The following is a 17,885-nucleotide window of genomic DNA, read 5'->3' on the forward strand; positions in this document are numbered from 1 at the left end:
CATCATCTCATTTAATCTTTATGATAGCTTTCAGAGCCGGCTGCAGCCATAACTTCCATTGTGGACTGAACAATCTGATTAACAGTTGAGTGATTCATCCAAGCTCACAGGGCTGGAAAGTGCCAGAGCTGTGTCAAGCTTATAAAAAATTGTTGCATCTTTTCTTTTTAAGAAAGTTGGGGATTTTATAAATTTTCCATTCCTGTAATTTTTTGGCAGAATTCATAATTCTGGAGTCATCTTTGATGTCTCATGATAGCTTTCCTTTTATTTCCGTATATTCACCATGTTCTCTTTATGTTTGTTTGAAGTGTCTCTATTCTTATATCCGGAATATTGCAACTATCTCTTCATGGTCTTCCTTCCGCCAGTCTCTGCCATCTTAAATTGACCATAAACATTTCTCTCATTGTTTTAAAGCTCAGCTTCTCTCATATTGAGTACCTTTTAGAACCATTAATATCTCTCCATTATCTATAAGAAAAATACAGCTTTAATTTGTCTAGAATTTAAGACTCTTCACAATGTGGTCTCATCTATCATTCCATGAGTTAATGTGCCCTTACCTTCTTTCCCACTTTTCTTGCCCATGCTAATATATCCCTAATCTGACCTACTGAAGCACAGATTCTCTCTACTGCTCACTTGTTGTTTCTTATGTGCTTTGTATTTTGATAGTTTTCTGTATATGTATATGTCTCATTTACCCATCTGAATTAACTCCTGAGTATAGAGATGGAAACTCTGAGCCCACCATAATATTCAGTGTGGTTTCTTGCATGTAGCACTGTGTAAAAAATTAGTGAGTGAATTTTTGAAGTTTTAAAGTCAACATCTTATTCCGATTCTATACATGTTTGCCTTTGTTAATTTTGTAAACGTTAGGCAAATAAAACTTAATAGACATTCACGTTTTTTCATTTCCTTAATTATATTAAATTATGGGATTAGAAATAAATTGGTATAGCTTTATCAGTTTGAAATTTTTAAAGAAACAGGTCAGTTTCATTTAGTGTTCTAATCTGAAAGATACAGAAAATCTACTCTGAATGTAAGTGATAGGTTCATGATTACATAGGTTTTTAAAAATAAAACAATATCTGAGAACTTGTAAGTTGTTTTATTAAGTTGCTGGCAATGTACAGTTTTTATGGGGATAAACTGGTATTTATATGTGATAAATGTCAAAAAAACAAATCATTTAGTTTATCTTCCTGATGCATTAAATGTAGTTTGAGCATATTGAGTAATGATATGAGGAAATTGAGATGTACTTAAATACTAAGTTCAAAACACTTAGACATGATTTTGTTTTCCAAAAGGAGATTGCATTTTTGTGAATTAAAATTGCTTCTTGCTTTCTGTTGAATTTGAAAATGTTTCTACCCTTTACTTTCCCCTTTTTTTTTTTTTTCTGGATTTAATAGTCTGAAGATCTATCTTTTATTTTTTGTTAATTTATAGATGTTGTATGATAAATAAATAATTATCCTTTAATGTGTGAACTATTTAAAACTGTGTTCCATATAAGGTATTTTTGCTTCAAAATATTTGAGTTTCAGTAAGACAGGGATAATTTCATCCTGAGACTAGAGAATCATAAATTTTTATATATCATAAATTTTTATATATCATAAATTTTTATATATTTTAGATGTTCATATTTATTAACTGTAGAGTGCTTTTGTTGCCTTTTAATGCAATTTTAGTGTAATATTGTTTTAGCTCAGAAATCTCATATACTCTAAAGGCTTGAAGGTTCTCATGCTATATTTTTTTTCCTAAAAAGTATTTTTTTCCAAATAATGTTGAGCATCATAATGATGCCTTCTTTTACACCTCACATTTTTTTTAAAAGGTGTAACAATTTACCCTTCAGTTTGGCTTTCAAAACATCCAAATGAAACCATAAATATACCTTTCAGAACAGAGTCACATATTTGAAGTAAATCACTGCATGTATCTGATCTAATCTCACAAATGAAAATGTATTTTTAAAGTGGTGACATTTTTAAGTTAATACTGTTTTTAAAAGGACCAAGCCTTAAGAATGAAAGTGCAGATTATCCATTTTGACTACTCTCATTTAATCATTTCATTTCTGAAATTAGACTTCATCTTACGATCCAAAAAAACCTCACTAATGTGCATTTTTGGCTGGGTTAATTCCCTTTGTCATAAAATGGAAGCTAGCCTAAATTTTCTAATAATTTTTCATCCCATTAAAATTCATGGCGAAAATAAAAATGAGATAATTTTGAATTCAAGTGCATATAGTTTATGTGGATGCTTCCCCCCCGCCCCCTCTCTACCTAAGGAAATAGAGAAATTGAGATTAGAAGTCAGTGAAAGCAAACAGCACTTGGAACGGGAGCAGCAGAAGGCAGCCGGGGCCAGAGAGGAGTGCCTGCAACTGACAGATCTGCTGAGCGAGTCGCAGCACCAACTGCACCTCACCAGGTACCCCTAATCCCATTACGCGCCAGAGCACCAATTCCATCCCACTGATTTTTGCCACCGGCTTCCAAACAGTTGTTAGAGTTCGTCTTAGTCATTCAATTCACACACAGCTTTCAGGCATATTAAGAGAAGTGGAGATGTGGAAAGCAAAACACCCAGACATGTGAATGATAAGTGTGGCAGGGAATTATGATATATTACAAAACCTTTCATCGGCAATGCTCAAATATTTAGGTGATTCTCTATCAAGATGAGCAACATGACATGTTCCTCCTACCACCACCAGTACCTCTCCTGTTAATTCTGTGTCTAATAAAAATGTTGAACTGAAAGATCTGAGGAAATATATTTAGGAAAAGAATCAGATACTGTCAGTGGTGAAAGAGACCCAAGTAGAAGGCATCCCAAGATGCAAACTGAGATGTAACTGATACAAAATAAGGAACCTGAGTCCTAAGAAGGTATAGAATTTAGAGATGGAATTGATTGACACTGTTCATGTTCAAACGGTTATTATAACTGTGCCCTGTACCACTGTGGTCTCAAATTACATGGCTTCTGTCATGAGGTACTGTGAGGTGATTGTCAATGTTGTGAAACTTTAGTGAACATATAGCTCAGCCCTGGGTTACGATGAGACATTTTAGGTAGCAAGCGCTGTATAATTTGCTGTGTGGAAAACACACACACGCACACACACACACACACACACACACACGCACACAAATGCATATACACAGAAATTCAAATAGAGATTGTAAAATTTCATGTTACCCATATAAGTGGTTTCTTCTCCCTTTGAATTCTAGTACGATTTTTCATTTTTCAGATCAAGCATTTAGGTTTGTTCAGTTCTTACAGTTTTTCCGTTTTTACAGAGAACTTTGTCTAAATACACATGTAAGTTTATAAGCTTTGATGTGGCTCATAAATTAGAAAATCCCTGGTCTTTTCATCATAGTAATATGTTGAATTTAAACTACGAAAGGGGACTGATCCCTTTTACATTAAATATGACAATGTAATTCTGAGCACGGTATGATAACAGATGGAGGAAAAGCACCACTTGAACAGCCTGCATTTGGAGAAAAAAATATTCTAGGGGTTGGTGAACCTCCCAAAGTTTTGGGTTAGTGTTAAGATGCCTCTAGTTCTGTTAAAATCAAACTTTGTTAAAAACATTTTGTTATGATAATATTCCAAATGGTTTGCCAACTTCGCTTTTAAACAATGCAAGAGAAAGAGAAGAAAGAGAGAGAGAAAAAGAAAGAAAGAAAATAAATCATTTATACATGTGTGATATCTGGAAAAATCCCAATAGATAAAACACTTTTTATGAGAAGAAACTGCTTACTCCTACAGAATAATAGCTGTTCTTTTCATGCCCGTTCAAAGTGTTGTTCTGTAGACCTGAGAATGTAATGTCAAGATAGTTCCTATGGATTATTTAATCTTAGAAGTTTCGAAATTTAGCTGTGTCATGATAGTTAATAGTTGTTCTTCTGAAACAACCATTTGTGTGCTAAGCACTGCCAACGACAGAAACGGGACAGCCTTTAACGTCTCAGTGTGGCTGGGCTTCAGTAAATAAATATTAATGCTGGTTTTGTTCCCTTCGCCATTCTGTCTTAGAGAGTTAATTTCTGAAGTCGAAGTCCTGTAGGGAGTGTTCCTGCACCGTATCAATTTGTACTGTCTGACAAGACCAGTTTCTTGTAAGAGGAGCATATTTAAGGTACAGCGACTGCTGAAAATGGACTCGTAGTAACTAATTCCTTTGTTCTTGAGGAAAATGGTGTTGCTTGGTTCCATAGAAAGCTTTTTCTGTTGGGCTTTATTTACAGCTAGTCTACAGAAATTGAAAACTAGTTTTACAGAAAAAAATTACCCATTTTCTGAGTGCAGTACTCTTTTGTAAGCATATTACATTTAGTCTGCGTTCACGTTTTATAAAATCCACATTCATAAATTTAAAGAGGACAATTAAAAAAGCAAAGAACTATGTGTATCTCTCTTTTGCTCTAAAAATGGGATGTGGTTGTTGGGCTAAATATTTCTGATACACTTTTTTGGGCTTTTTAGAATTTGCTTTCCCTCAACATTCTGTATTGATTCGGTATACTCAAGTATGTGGCTGAGAAACATTATGTCTTCTTTTCCCATGTAGACCAGTGGAAATAAATACATTCCACACAGGTAGCTCTTCACTTAGCCTTAACTTTAACGTTTCGAATGACATAGTCTAAACAAAGTTTGACATAGAATATGAAAACAATGTTGTAAGTAATGACAAGATAAGGATGGAGGTGATCTAGGGAAAGGAAACGTATAAACTAGCATATTAATCCGTAGAGCAATCTGAAACAAAAATAACCCATCACTTGTTTGCTATTTCCCTTTATTGTCCACTTGGACTTAAACACGGAAAATAGAGGGGCGCCCAGCTGGCTCCATCACTGGGGCATGAGACTCTTGATCTCTGGGTTGTGGGTTCGAGCCCCATGTTGGATATACTGATTACTTAAAAAAAAAAAAAAAAAAAAAAAAAAGGAAAATAGAAATTGAACATTTATGGAAGTACCCAGCTGGTAAGTACAACATTTACTCATCCACCATCTATTTATTGGACACCTAGTATCTTTCAAGTACATTGCTTGGTCTTGGGCATAGAGAAAAACATAAGATTCAGTTCTTATCCTTAGGTTGCTCACACTCTAGTACAGAGCCAGCTCTATATATGCAGTTATAGCAGAGTGTGATAAAAATACAGTAACAGGAATAAATACTACCACAGGAGCACCTAGGAAGAAGAATCGGCTCGTTGTACATTGGAGGTGAAGATGATAGGGAAAGCTTTCTGGAAGAGGAGATGTTTGGTAGCTATTGTGATTAATAAGTTCTTGAGTAGCAGTTCTCAAAGTAGAAGAAGGTGGATGGAGCGATATATATGTACAGACATGAAGCTGAGAGGAAATATAAACTCTACAATCAGGTTAGATGTTTGGCAGGGGATAAGCCAGGAGAGGCAAACAGGGACCAGAGGAAGGGCCTTGTGATCTGTATTCTGCAGTTTGGGCCATTCTGAGAGTAATGGGTTACTCTTGATGTATTTAAGCAAGGCTGTCAACATGGTCAACTCTTTGGGTTGGTGTTCAGACTCAGCAGTGTGGAGAGCAAACTCAGAGAGCTGATGTGGGAACAGGAGGACCAGTTACGGCAGAGTCAGCAACTACGGCCTGCAAACATGGCCTGTTGTCTATTTTGGGCCATGAGCTAAAAAGGGGTTTTATATTTTTAAATGGTTAGGGAAAAAAACAAAAGAAAAATAATGTTTTGTGACATGTAAAAATTATATATCCATAACTAAAGTTTTACTGGACACAGCCATGATTATCCCTTATGCATTATGTACTAAGACTATTATGGCAGAATTGAGTATGGTCCTCAAAACCTTAAAATATTTATCATCTGGCCCTTGACAGAGAAAATTTACCAACCCCTCAGTTAGGAGGCTGTACAGTTCAAGGAAGAAGGCAAGAGAGCTTGGACTATAAGGGTTCAAATATGTATTTATTTATTTTTTTTAAATTATTTAATTTTTTTTAATTTAGAGAGAGTAGGAGACGGGCAGAGAGAGAGAGAGAGAGAGAGAGAGGGAGAATCTCAAAACAAGCTCCACGCTCAGTGCAGAGCCTGACAGGGGCTTGATTCCATGACCCTGGGATCATGACCTGAGCCGAAATCAAGAGTTGGACACTCAACCAACTGTGCCACCCAGGTGCCCCCAAAAATGTACTTAAAGAAGGTAAATGGAAGTTAATTGTAGATTGGCCGACAAAGAGACGCTTGACAAGGGCCTGGATTCAAATGTAAGTCCAGGGGTTAGTAATGAATCCCGGGCATGGCTTTGCCAGTAAAACAGAAGGAAAATAGCATCTTTAAGAAGCATTTAGGGTAGGGGCACCTGGGTGGCTCAGTTGGTTAAACACCTGACTTCAGCTCAGGTCTTCATCTCATGTTTCATGGGTTTGAGCCCGTGTCAAGCTCTGTGCTGACAGCTCGGAGCCTGGAGCCTGCTTCAGATTCTGTGTCTCCCTCTCTCTCTGCACCTCCCCTGCTCATGCTGTCTCTCTCTGTCTCCACTATAAATAAACATTAAAAACAAAACAAAACAAACAGGAGGCATGGGGTAGCAAATGAGAGAGGCCAGAATTAAAGGTGACTCCCATGTTAACTGGATGAACCATTAGTTCAACTGGAAAACTTAAAAGGAGCAACAGAGAAAAATAATACACTGTGTTTTGGGACTTGAGTGGAGATGTGCAGTGCAGGTCCAGTGTGAGGAGAAAGGTCAAGACCTGAGACTCTTCGCTGGATGCTTCGACATAAAGCTACTAGTTGTAGCCAAGGAGATGGGTGAAAGCACGAGAGGGCCATGCTTGTAGAGTAGGATGGAAAAGAGCCACCAGCCAAGGATACTGAAGGGGACATCAGGGCACAAGAGAACAAAACAGAGGGGCGCCTGGGGACGTCGAGAGCCCAACCTCGGCGCAGGTCATGATCTCAAGGTTTGTGAGTCTGAAGCCCGCATGGGGCTTGTTGCTGTCAGGGAAGAGCCTGCTTCTGATCCTCTGTCCCCCTCTCTCTCTGCCCCTCCCCTGCTCATTCTCATTCTCTCTCTCTCTCTCTCTCTCTCAAAAATAAATAAGGACATAATATAGAATGATGCACAGGATGGAATAACAAAGCCACATGCTTTTCTTAGGGCAGCCCCCTACCCAGGCGTCCAAGGGATACAAAGTGGAGTTTGGGAATCCTTTCCTGGGGCATTCGCTATCTTTGTAACTTTTGAAAAGTTACTTAATTCTTTGAACCTGCTTGCTTGCCTATAAAATGAGGTTACAAACTGATTTTTGAGTTTCCTTCTAGCCCCAACAGTCAATGATTCTAACAGTAATTTAAGACACCCCATTATGAAGTGCCTTATTTCCTGACATTAGGCATTTAAATTGCTTGGAGTATTCTTTGTTTAAGACCTTTCCTTAGTTTGAATTTCAAAGATTTCATCGAAGCGTCCTTCATGCCTCCAATTTATTTATATTTATCGTAACTTAGGCTCTGCTGACCTCTCACAAGGGCCACGGAAACGTTCCCCTGTAACATCCTCCCAGTCTGTTCCTCAAGCCTCTGCCAGTTGAAGGTTTTTAAGCTCTGCTTTGACTCTGTCACCTGCTGCCGAAACCTTCCATTGGGTGGCGCTGCTTCAGAGGATTCAGACCACTGAGGGTAGTGCGGGGGGGCAGGTATCCAGCCCCTCCAGTTTTTTCCTCGCTTGCGTGCCAGTGACACAGACGAATTGCACACTTAGAATACCCCTATGACCTTCTCTAGCCCTATTGTAATCTTACCTTCCTTTCCAGGTCTGTCCAAAGTCCTGAGTTTTCCACTGTCGCCCTCCCAGATGGCCCTGCCACAGGGGAGCACATTTCCCTCTGAATCTTCCTTCCCACTCAGAGCTGAAGGCTCTGCCCCTGAGTGAATCCCTCCAAACAGGGACAGGGACAGTGAAAATCCGAAAAAAATGAATTAATACTCTGAAGGCTTTTAAGTACTTGCTTTTCTTCCCTTCTGGAATGAGGGTGGGAGGTCTTATTAATGTTCTATTTCTCCAAGCACCTGGCTCAGCCCTTTGCGAAGAGTTGAAGCTTAGTAAGTCATTACAGGGACGGCCAGTGTTTTGCAAGTTTATGACTATTCTTTCAACAGTATTAATACAGATATAGTATACTGATATGCTGAACATAATTATTATATTAATATATTGATATATTAATATAATTTAGTACATTGATATACTAAAATATATCAGGGTAAAAATGTAAGATGGAGGTAAGACGGAAATAGCTTTTTGTTTTCATTTTTAACTTTGCATGAACATACATTTTTTTTAAAAAAATTGTTTTTAATGTTTATTTATTTCTGAGACAGAGAGAGACAGAGCATGAGTGAGGGAGGGGCAGAGAGAGAGGGAGACACAGAATCAGAAGCAAGCTCCAGGCTCTGAGCTGCCAGCACAGAGCCCGACGCGGGGCTCGAACTCACAAACCATGAGATCATGACCTGAGTCGAAGTCAGTCTCTCAACTGACTGAGCCACCCAGGCGCCCCTGAACATACATGTTTATAGCAGGATCAAATGATAGACATTCTGACAATTCAAGTAGGGTTGATAAAGTATACCACGGCTCTCACCTAAATATGCTCCCTTAAAAACCTCTCTCTCTTTCCCTCTTAAACACACACACACTTCCAAATTAGCATTTTTTGTAATTGAGAGGTGGCCCCTCTGAAAGCAGTGCCTAATAAACATGATCGATAAGTGTATATAGCCTAGCATACATGAAAACAAAAGCGAGGCTTCCTTCTTCCAGTTATGTCTTTATTACTAGTCTTATTCAAATGACTTCTTCCTTTTCCATAACAAACTTTCAAACACATCTTAAAATATCTGCTCATTTATTTGCTCATTCCACGTGAAGCATATCCTATCGCAAGACACTGTGCCAGGGATGTTAGGAGGCAGAAATATAAAATAGCTTCAGATGCTGGCCCTCAGAAACTTACAGGCTGCTAGGGAAGAAAAGAAAATACACAGAGTTGGTGAGATAAATGAAAAGATCCAGAGGGGAGATTCCAGATAAAGTATTACAGGGACAGAGAACTGGACAGCGTCTTACGAGCTCAGCAGCATTTTGGAAGCAGGAAAATGGGAACGATGGGCATTCTGGGTAGGGGTGCACCTGTATGTACGAGAGTGAGTTAAATACATACAACTTGTTGTTTAAATATCTAAGAGTATCAGTCTCTGAGATGAAGAATATATCCATGTTAAGATCTACCTGGAACCATGCTACATGCGGTAGTTCTTTCAAAAATAAGAATAGGGGTAGTGGCTAGCGGCAATGGCCATCACTTACCGAACCCCTTCTGTGTTCCAGGATCTGAGCTCAGAGCTTTTAATTTGGTACCTCCCCCCTTATAGCTGTATAAGGTACAGGCTGTTTTACAGCTGAGGTAGGCAGGGTGCAGAGAAGTAAAATGATTCATCTAAGGTCACACAGCTGACATGTTACAGAAGCAGGTTTTCAACCCCAGCAGCTTGCCTGGCACGCCTGTACCATTATCCATCCCGCTGTATTTCTGTGTAGATTACCAGGAAAAGGATTCATGCAGTTGTCCCCGAAAATACAACTGAAGAAATCAGTGGTGTAAATTTATGCTAGAAATAAGTGTTAGCTGCTCCCTTGTACACTGATATAAATACATGTCAGTGTGTTTTAATCTTGGCTTGGGTTTTTCGTAGGAAACAGTGTTTTCAGGTCATTATTTTGCCTTAGTCACTTAACATGTTATAATACAACTCTCATTCTCCTTCACTTTCTTCACTTCATTTTTACCCAAGAGGAAGGAGGGGCCTTTATAAAAAAGTGGAAATTCCTTCACATATTTGCTTTCGACATGTCCAAACATTTTTACAGAGCTACTGGGATTTCAATCCCTCTTGCAAGACTATCATTTACATCCATGCGGGTAGATTACTTTATGATACAATGTGTTAAAACAACCCATTTCAGAACGTTCATATGATTGCTGTTACACGCTTCTCCATCCCTACTGTACCTGTATCGAAGCATATTCTTTTGAATCCTGCGTCTTTTTCTCAGATCCGATCTGGAGGGGAATTACTGCAGGAAGCCTTCTGTTTACTTTCCAGAGAATTTAGAACTTGAGTGGCTCTGTGCAAAACACAAGGGAGACCAACCTGCCATCAAACCTGCAGGCTGAAGCTTATCTCAGCAGGGCTACCTTTCAAATGTTTATTTCCTCTTTTATATAAAGGATGTTTTCAGTGATACCTACTTCAAAGACTTTCTCAGAGCAGGAAGCTCCGTGAGGCCCATAAAATGGGTATTCTGCTCTTCCCTCCTTTCCAGACCCAAAGGGGAAGATCTGACCTATGACCTGGAGAGATATTAACGTGAAATGTAGTATCTGTATCTTTTTGAAATTGAGAAGGGGTACAACAGGTTTTCCTGTTATGGTGGGTGGGTTACTTGGGGAAAGGTGATTAAGCTTCCTTTCCAGAACGTTGGAGAGCATTTAGCTTCCTTCCACATAACAAGTATTGCAAATGCTTGTTGAATGTCAGGACTCTGGTTGAGGTAATTCCCAGAAAGAGGGAATTGAGTATTTACGTGAGTCTGATAATCAGCCCACATAAAATCCGGACGCACCTGGCCTCGGGCTTTCTTGGAGCAGGGACTCGGGGGTCACACCAGTCTGCTGTCCTTCCCTGCCAATCACAGGGCTGGGCTTCTTTCTGAATGTTGCCTCCTCCTTTCAGGTTCTTCCACACCATGGAGTCACTTCCTTCAGTCTGAACTGGAGGTAGAGGACATGCCCTTGATTTCAGACTGTAAGACTGGGGCATCCTAGCTTGTCGTCTTCCAATTGCACAGCCACCCCTTGGATGCACACGGGTCATGTGCACACACACCCTTTTGGGAGCTGGGGGCCTGGCAGTCTCAGCAGAAGTGCCTGAGGAAGGGAGGAGAGTTGCACTGAGCAAGGAGAGGCGCTCTGACTGGGGAGGAGTTCTGTACAGGGTTGCTTTGTGGTTTTAAGTGGAGAACTCTCAGAATACAAAAAGAGAGATGTAAAGGATGCATAAATGAGCATCTAGCACTAACCAGGCGCTGTGCCTGACTCCTGACAGCCTTGCGGCATGAAATGTGGCCTGTAAATTACGAGTCTGCGATAAATACAGAAATGGAGTGTTTGCAAACTTTTAGTTTATTTAAGTTTATTTATTTATTTTGAGAGAGAGAGAGCACGAGCAGGGGAGAGGCAGAGACAGAGGGAGAGAGAGGATCCCAAGCAGGCTCTGCCTGACGTGGGGCTCAAACTCACTTACTGTGAGACCACAACCTGAACTGAAACCAAGAGTCAGACACTTCACCAACCGGGCCACCCACACACCCCGCAAACTTTTATTTTAAATTGCCACATTATCCAGTTATCCAAGTGCATGATCAGTGACCTTTAGTTTTTTTGTATGTTTAAATTTTTTTTAATTTTGCGGTAATTCATTTTTAGTCCATTTTATAAAACCAGTGCTTTGCAAAGAAGAATTAAAAAAAAAAAAAAAAAAAAACAAAAACACCTTTCAGGGCACCTGGATGGCTCAGCCAGTTAAGCATCTGACTTCCACTCAGGTCATGATCTCACATTTGTGAGTTCAAGCCCCGTGTCGGGCTCTGTGCTGACAGCTCAGAGCCTGGAGCCTGCTTCGGATTCTGTGTGTGTGTGTGTGTGTGTCTCTCTCTCTGCCCCTTCCCCACTCACACTCTCTCTCTCTCAAAAATAAATACACATTTTAAAAAATTAAAAAAACAAAAAGCTTTCACACAAGAAGCTTGAACACTCTGCCTTCTCAGACCTTAGAGGAAGCCGGAGGAAGCTGAGGCATGAAATCCTGCAGCCGGGTAGGAAGGAAGGGGCCCGAGTGGAAGAGGCAGGCTTCGAACCAGGTCCGTCAGACTCCAGAGCCTGTGCTCTGAGGCTCCTGTTCACAAATAAGTGCAAAGACGTATTTCAAAGCTGAGTAGAAATGCCCTTTGGATTGCGGAACCTCAGTTCATAGGCCAGGAGGCGGGTCTCATGAACCACGTTTGGCATCTGGCTCAGGGGAGCAAATTGTCCGTAAACGTTGAATAACTTTGCCTCTGTTCTTTATTGTTAGGGGAAATTAAGAAGGAACTGTTCTCATTTTCAGGTGACAGACGGGCTCAGGCCAACAAACCAAACTTCCAGCCTCTCCTCATTTGCAAAGGAGAGTCTAGAATATTGACGTGCCGTCTTGCTCAGTGAACTTCAGTTTTTTGGGTTTTTTTTTCCCCTCCTGAGTTTTATTGAAGAATTTTTAGCCTCCAGTTTCCATTTAAAAGTTAAGCTTATTTTTTTTTCTTGTGCTCCTTTCATGAATAAATTAAGCAGAGAACGTGTCAAAAATACTTTTAAATGGATATATGTGCAACCAACATCTTCAAGTCTTGAAATAGATGGCCTTGGGACTGTTTTAAATTGCATCCTCTTTCCCTTCCCCCACCTGGTACCCGAGAGAACAGGCTGTCAGAGAGCCAGGAAAGCAAAGGCGTTTCATTTTGCCCTGGTGGACACCATGTTGCCTGAGCCCCTTCTCTCCACCTGTTTGATGGACTAAGACCCGGGGTCTCGGGGCAGCCCCGGGGCGGGAGAGGTTGGAGTCAGACGCTGCCAGAGAACGTGTGTCTGTGGGTTCTGCTTAAGTTTCCCTGGCTCGCTCGTCTCGGCTCCGTGAAGCCCGAATGTGTGTGCAATGAAAATCGACGCTGGGGATGTCTCTTCTTCTCCCCTGCCACACAGGCCCACAGCCTGGAGCATGGTGGTGGTGGCAGCCAACTCATTTTCTGGAGAAGCCCAGAGGAAACAGAGAAAGGACTGCCCACAGCACTTGCCTGACTCAACAACAATGAACATCAAGTTCAGTGAAAATAGGAGGTGGGGGGGAGAAACAGGCTAAAACAAAATACGGTGGTTTCAGTACCTCTAAATAGGAATATTTTTCTAAAAGAGAGCTCTGATCTCCAATATTCATTTAAGGTAAATTAAAACAATGTAACTTGACGTCTAATTTCTTCTTAAACACCTCTTCCTAATTGGAAGTGTTGCCTAGACCAATTACCAGGCATTACTTACTTGTTATTTAATGTTTTCCTGGTACCCACGAGTAGATTGTATAGTGATTCATTGATGTGAAATGTTGGAATCAAAGCTCATTTTTAGGGTCCTGAGAAAGGAAGAGGTCTGAGGAATATCCAGTTTCACTCAGTGCCCACCTGGGGCCATGTCTCAGCGGGGACCAGGGCCCAGTGCAAGTTAAACACGTTTTTATTAAGCTACTACTCTGTTAGATCGGCTTAGCAGACAGTGTAGCTCCCTGAATTCAGGAACTCAGAGCGGACACCAAATGGGTCAGAAAGCATTTGGAAGCAGTGTGTAAAGCTGGTATCCAGCTGAGGGGAACACTGTTCCACCTTGGCTCTGGGTGACCTCTCCACAGCGGGCCCCAGTCACCTGAGGGAGGGCAGAGAACCAGGCAGAGTATGAAGGGATTCCTTAGGGAGGGCACCAGTGTCTGGTCACGTATCCCTCCAACACCTATATTGTGTCTACCCCCACACCCCCAAGAAGCCTATTTCCAGCCAGATTTACCAAAAGAATCCAGCCTGTGTCAAGAGTGTAATTATTCTAAATATAACTATACCAACAAAAGAAGGATATCAAACAAAGTTAACAGGTCACTATTGGGATATATGCAAAGGGTGGAGGTGGGGGCGGGGTGTTCAAGATGAGGCATTAAGAGTGGGTTTTAGCAGGTTCAAGGTTGGTTTTCCAGCAGCTAGTCTGAAGTGTGGTTCACCAGCCTGGGCATAGCTTGACTTTCACACTAGCGCTGGTTGTTTCTGAGGATCTCCTGTCCCCTTGGGAAAAAGTCTCCCACCGTACTTTATTTACTACAGATCTTAACTGTAATTTTAGGAGGATAAATGTGAGTATGAATATCACTGAGACGCAATCAGGGCTCTGTAAATCTTGAGGCGTCACTCATCTGCTCAGGGATGACGCCACCGATACGAACTCGTGTAAAGTAAATTTGTTAGCAGGCACCACGCGTTGCTCAGTCTAGAAAACTTCAGGGCCATTGAGGCAAGGTCAGATTAGGCAAGTCCTTTTATGGCAAGGCGGTGGTGGTGACAAGTCAGGGACACCGAGAGAATGTATTGTTAAATATACGACTTCCCGTGTGCTCACTCCTCAATGGCTCTCTTTGTCTTTGGAGGAGAACCACCTTGCCGCTCCCGACAGTAACTGTTTGTCAAGCAAGAAATAATGAAAGCGGCCCCTGCAAAGTTGGATATCTTTAAGCTCTGTCCTTATTGCACTGATGACAGTTCTGGATTCTGAACCTGTTTCTGAAATAAAGCATCGATTCAGGATCCGTCGCTATTGAATAGGTCCACAGTGTTTGGCTGAGGAAAGATGAGGATTATATTAAGGAACGATAAAATTCATGCACGGTGGAAACAGAGCCCATTTCGGAACCGTAGAGGAGCCCCAATTCAGATCTTGCGCTCAGACTGATTTGCACAAAGGGTTATCTGTTCAAAGTGGAAGAAAAGAATGACAGCATGAGACAACTCACGTAACTAATAAACTTTTGAGACGCTGTTTCATATGTTTGCTTTTCATTAAATTCGGGAACGGTTGCGACGTTGTTGTGATTCAGTCAACATTTATTCCTATCTGTTTTTCATATACAAAGGCTTAGGGATGCCAGAAAATAAACTGTTAACGGAGAATTAACTTCTTTGGCATGCTTTCATACTTATCTTCCAAATTAAAGAAAATGAAATGGGCAGAAACAGAGTGTAGATTACCTCCTTTTTGTCAAAAATGGTGGGAATTTGAAAATTAATAATAAAAAAGGGAACAGATGCAGTAACATGCCAGAGGGAGATTAATGTGGAGAGTAAAATCTGTGAGCAACAAAACTGAAGCAAACTGAATCAGTGGGAGGTGGTTGTACAATCAAAATCAGGATAAAAGAGAAATTACAAACAACCCTGCACTTGTCAAAGTAGTAGTAATGAAAGCCTGACTCTGCCAGCAGTGAGAACCTGTGTTAGCACTTTGGGGTAAGGATAGTAGCCGGGTGCCAGGTAGGAGGGCAGTGTTAGGTTCCTGGGCAACAGCCATCTTGTGTCGAACAGATGGCGCCGAAAGCTGGCAGGGGAGGGGCTCCTTAGCAGAACTAATCAGACAGTAACAGATAGGGCAGCTGGGAAGACTGACCACAGAGAGGGAGTCTGCGGGGTAGCCGAGTGCCATGATGTCTGCAGTGGTGTGCCCATTGGTCTGAGATAAGACCTTGCAATGTCTTTCCCATCCACGGAAGAGCAGGAACTTTTGTTCAAGAAGAAAAATGGAGTGGAACGGTAGCACAGTTGGGGGCGGGGGTGGGTTCTCGGGGTAGGGACTGAGAAGGGAAGGCTGGGCCATCTCGAAATTTGTGGTGGGGGTCTGCAGTCCCAGCCTCCACGCAACCTTGGTTTTCGCCGTCTGTGCCCTTCCGCCGTCCTGATGTGTCCAGGGTGGCAACGTGGAATGATCACTTTATGTATTTTATGCATCAGAGAGTTTCCGGGATCAAGGCTGTACTTACAATCAGAGGAGACTCTTTGCTATGATTTCTACCACCTAGGTCTCTAACAAATGAAAACCCAAACCAACATACGGTGCGTGCGTTTGTGCTTGGTGATTTCTCATGACCTGATTGATACCGTTATTGATTCAGAGCAGCTCGCCTTCTTTTCTTTCCCCTGTAACTGCGGGTTGAACGTCAAGACGTTGGGCATAAATCCGAGCCCCAAGCCTTAAAACAAAAGTAAGATTAAGTCTTTCTGACAGAAAGGAAGGTGAAAACGATCTATTAAATTCAATAACTTAATTAAGGAATCCTTTCTTTTTAAAATCTAGAGTTGGGACCTTCAGGTTAAAACTATTACTTTAACAAAGAAATGCAGATCTCCTACATCTGTTTTTGAACTAGTATATTTCCCTCTCTCTCTCTCTCTCTTTTTACAGAAGCTTTGTAGCTTGGCTCAATTTATTCATTTTGGAGGGGGAGGGGGAAACGTTACCAGGATTTGAAATAGGTGGTATAACATAGCCATATGCTATTTATGCAGCAGTTTCTGCAATAAATCTAATTTGGTCCTGTCAAAAAATTAGACTTATTTGATACAGCAGCACATTAGTAAATGATTGTGGCAGATTTAAAGTTGACATTTAGTCTCTCCTCACTCTGAGCAGAATCTCGCAGATCTGCCTCTTCCCCCTTGATCGACTCTATGAAAATGTCTCAGTTCTTTGTCCTGCGGTCCCGCAGATATTTTCACATCCAAGAGAAGGTCTTGCCTTAAGGTAACTGAGGAAGGGGGCGGAAGAAGGAATAGCCTCTGTTTTTAAAAGACTCCGTGAATAGATGGGCAGAAAAATCAATACACCAGAGGAAAACTCATTGTGTTTTCATCATTTTCAGTTCTTAGAAAAGCAGAACTGTTAGTCTCATTCAGAATGTAGATAAATTAAGGAAGGTCAAGTTCTCTGTTACGGAGTTGAAATATTTTTACCTTCCGTCCTACGTCCATATGCTGTTTGAGGAAAACTCCTATCAGAGAATGCGGATGACATCAGCTCTCTGCCTTTACCTAGCAGGGCCCTTAGAAGCTGCTCCACTGCTCTCTCCTGCGCCCTGGCACAGCCCTGCCTCAGTGCCGCTCGATTTTTCCTGTAAAATGTGTGTTTCAGGTGTTGGTATCAAACTATCTCCAACTTTCTCCCAGCTTTTCCGTTTAAAACATAAAATAAGCCTAGTACACATTAGGCAGATGAATGTTAACAGTATTCTCTGAATTCCTTCAATGAGTCCCTTTGGAAAAGTAATCGAGATATTCTTTCCCTTTCCTTTTTCTTACGTGCTTCTGGAGGGGAGAAGTGTGTGCGCGTGTGCACATTCCCGCATCTGTGCGTGAGCATAAGTGATGTGAGACTGAGTGGTTTTTCATTTGTTTACATTCTTACCATATACATTTTCCGAAACCAGCCTACGAGTGTGTTTCTGAAACGCAGTCAGCTAAGAATGAAGCGTTCCTTCACGGTGATTTAAGCAGCCCTGTGAAACTGGCATTCTGCTCACACCTCTTTCTTGTATATAGCAAAGCAGCCCATGGAAGTGATCAAATTACCGGGACTCTTTCCGTGCTATTCAGAAGCAGGCATCCAGGTAACCGAACTACCCTCAAGCACAGATCACACTCCAGGGAAAAAAAAAATGCCCAGAAAAAGAGCAAACAAACCTGCCGAGTGAATTAGATGCTAGTTCTGAAATTTTCTCCACACGAAAATTATTTAGAAATCATGTTTTGGGGGAATTGAAAGAAGGAAGCACCTCAAAGAATCCACATTTTGCGTCCAAAAATCCACATATTAAATTACATAATATATATTAGATCAGAATGATTTATATAGGACATAGGGCATTTTGGAGATTCGTAATAAAATTGAAATTCGAGCTAAAAAAGAATGTCTCAGCCCTCGGATTTGAAGCTGTCTCTGTCGGGTTTTGTTTTGGCTTTTATATTTAGCATCACAACAGTTTTCCTTAATACATCTGAAGAATTGTTCTGAGAAAGTCTTTTTTGTAAATTGTAAATATTTAATCAATCAAACCCTTAGGATTCATATTTTAAATTATTTGTTTTT

The 17,885-nt window shown here is 41.0% G+C and overlaps 1 protein-coding gene across 13 annotated transcripts in view; it reads left to right on the plus strand.

Moving 5' to 3' along the window:
• SDCCAG8 (SHH signaling and ciliogenesis regulator SDCCAG8) overlaps positions 1-17,885 on the plus strand; it is a 245,817-nt gene that overhangs the window by 117,141 nt on the left and 110,791 nt on the right. For all 13 annotated transcript variants that reach the window (XR_008424699.1, XR_008424700.1, XR_008424701.1 and 10 more), the window contains one exon: positions 2,318-2,460. Coding sequence is in view for 10 of the 13 variants with exons in the window: in XM_019422827.2 (XP_019278372.2) it covers positions 2,318-2,460 (143 nt within the window). In the remaining 3 variants the exon portion in view is untranslated. The remainder of the gene's footprint in view (positions 1-2,317; positions 2,461-17,885) is intronic.

Source organism: Panthera pardus, unplaced genomic scaffold, assembly GCF_024362965.1.
Source record: "Panthera pardus isolate Hobbes unplaced genomic scaffold, ASM2436296v1 HiC_scaffold_21, whole genome shotgun sequence".
Lineage (NCBI taxonomy): Eukaryota > Metazoa > Chordata > Mammalia > Carnivora > Felidae > Panthera > Panthera pardus.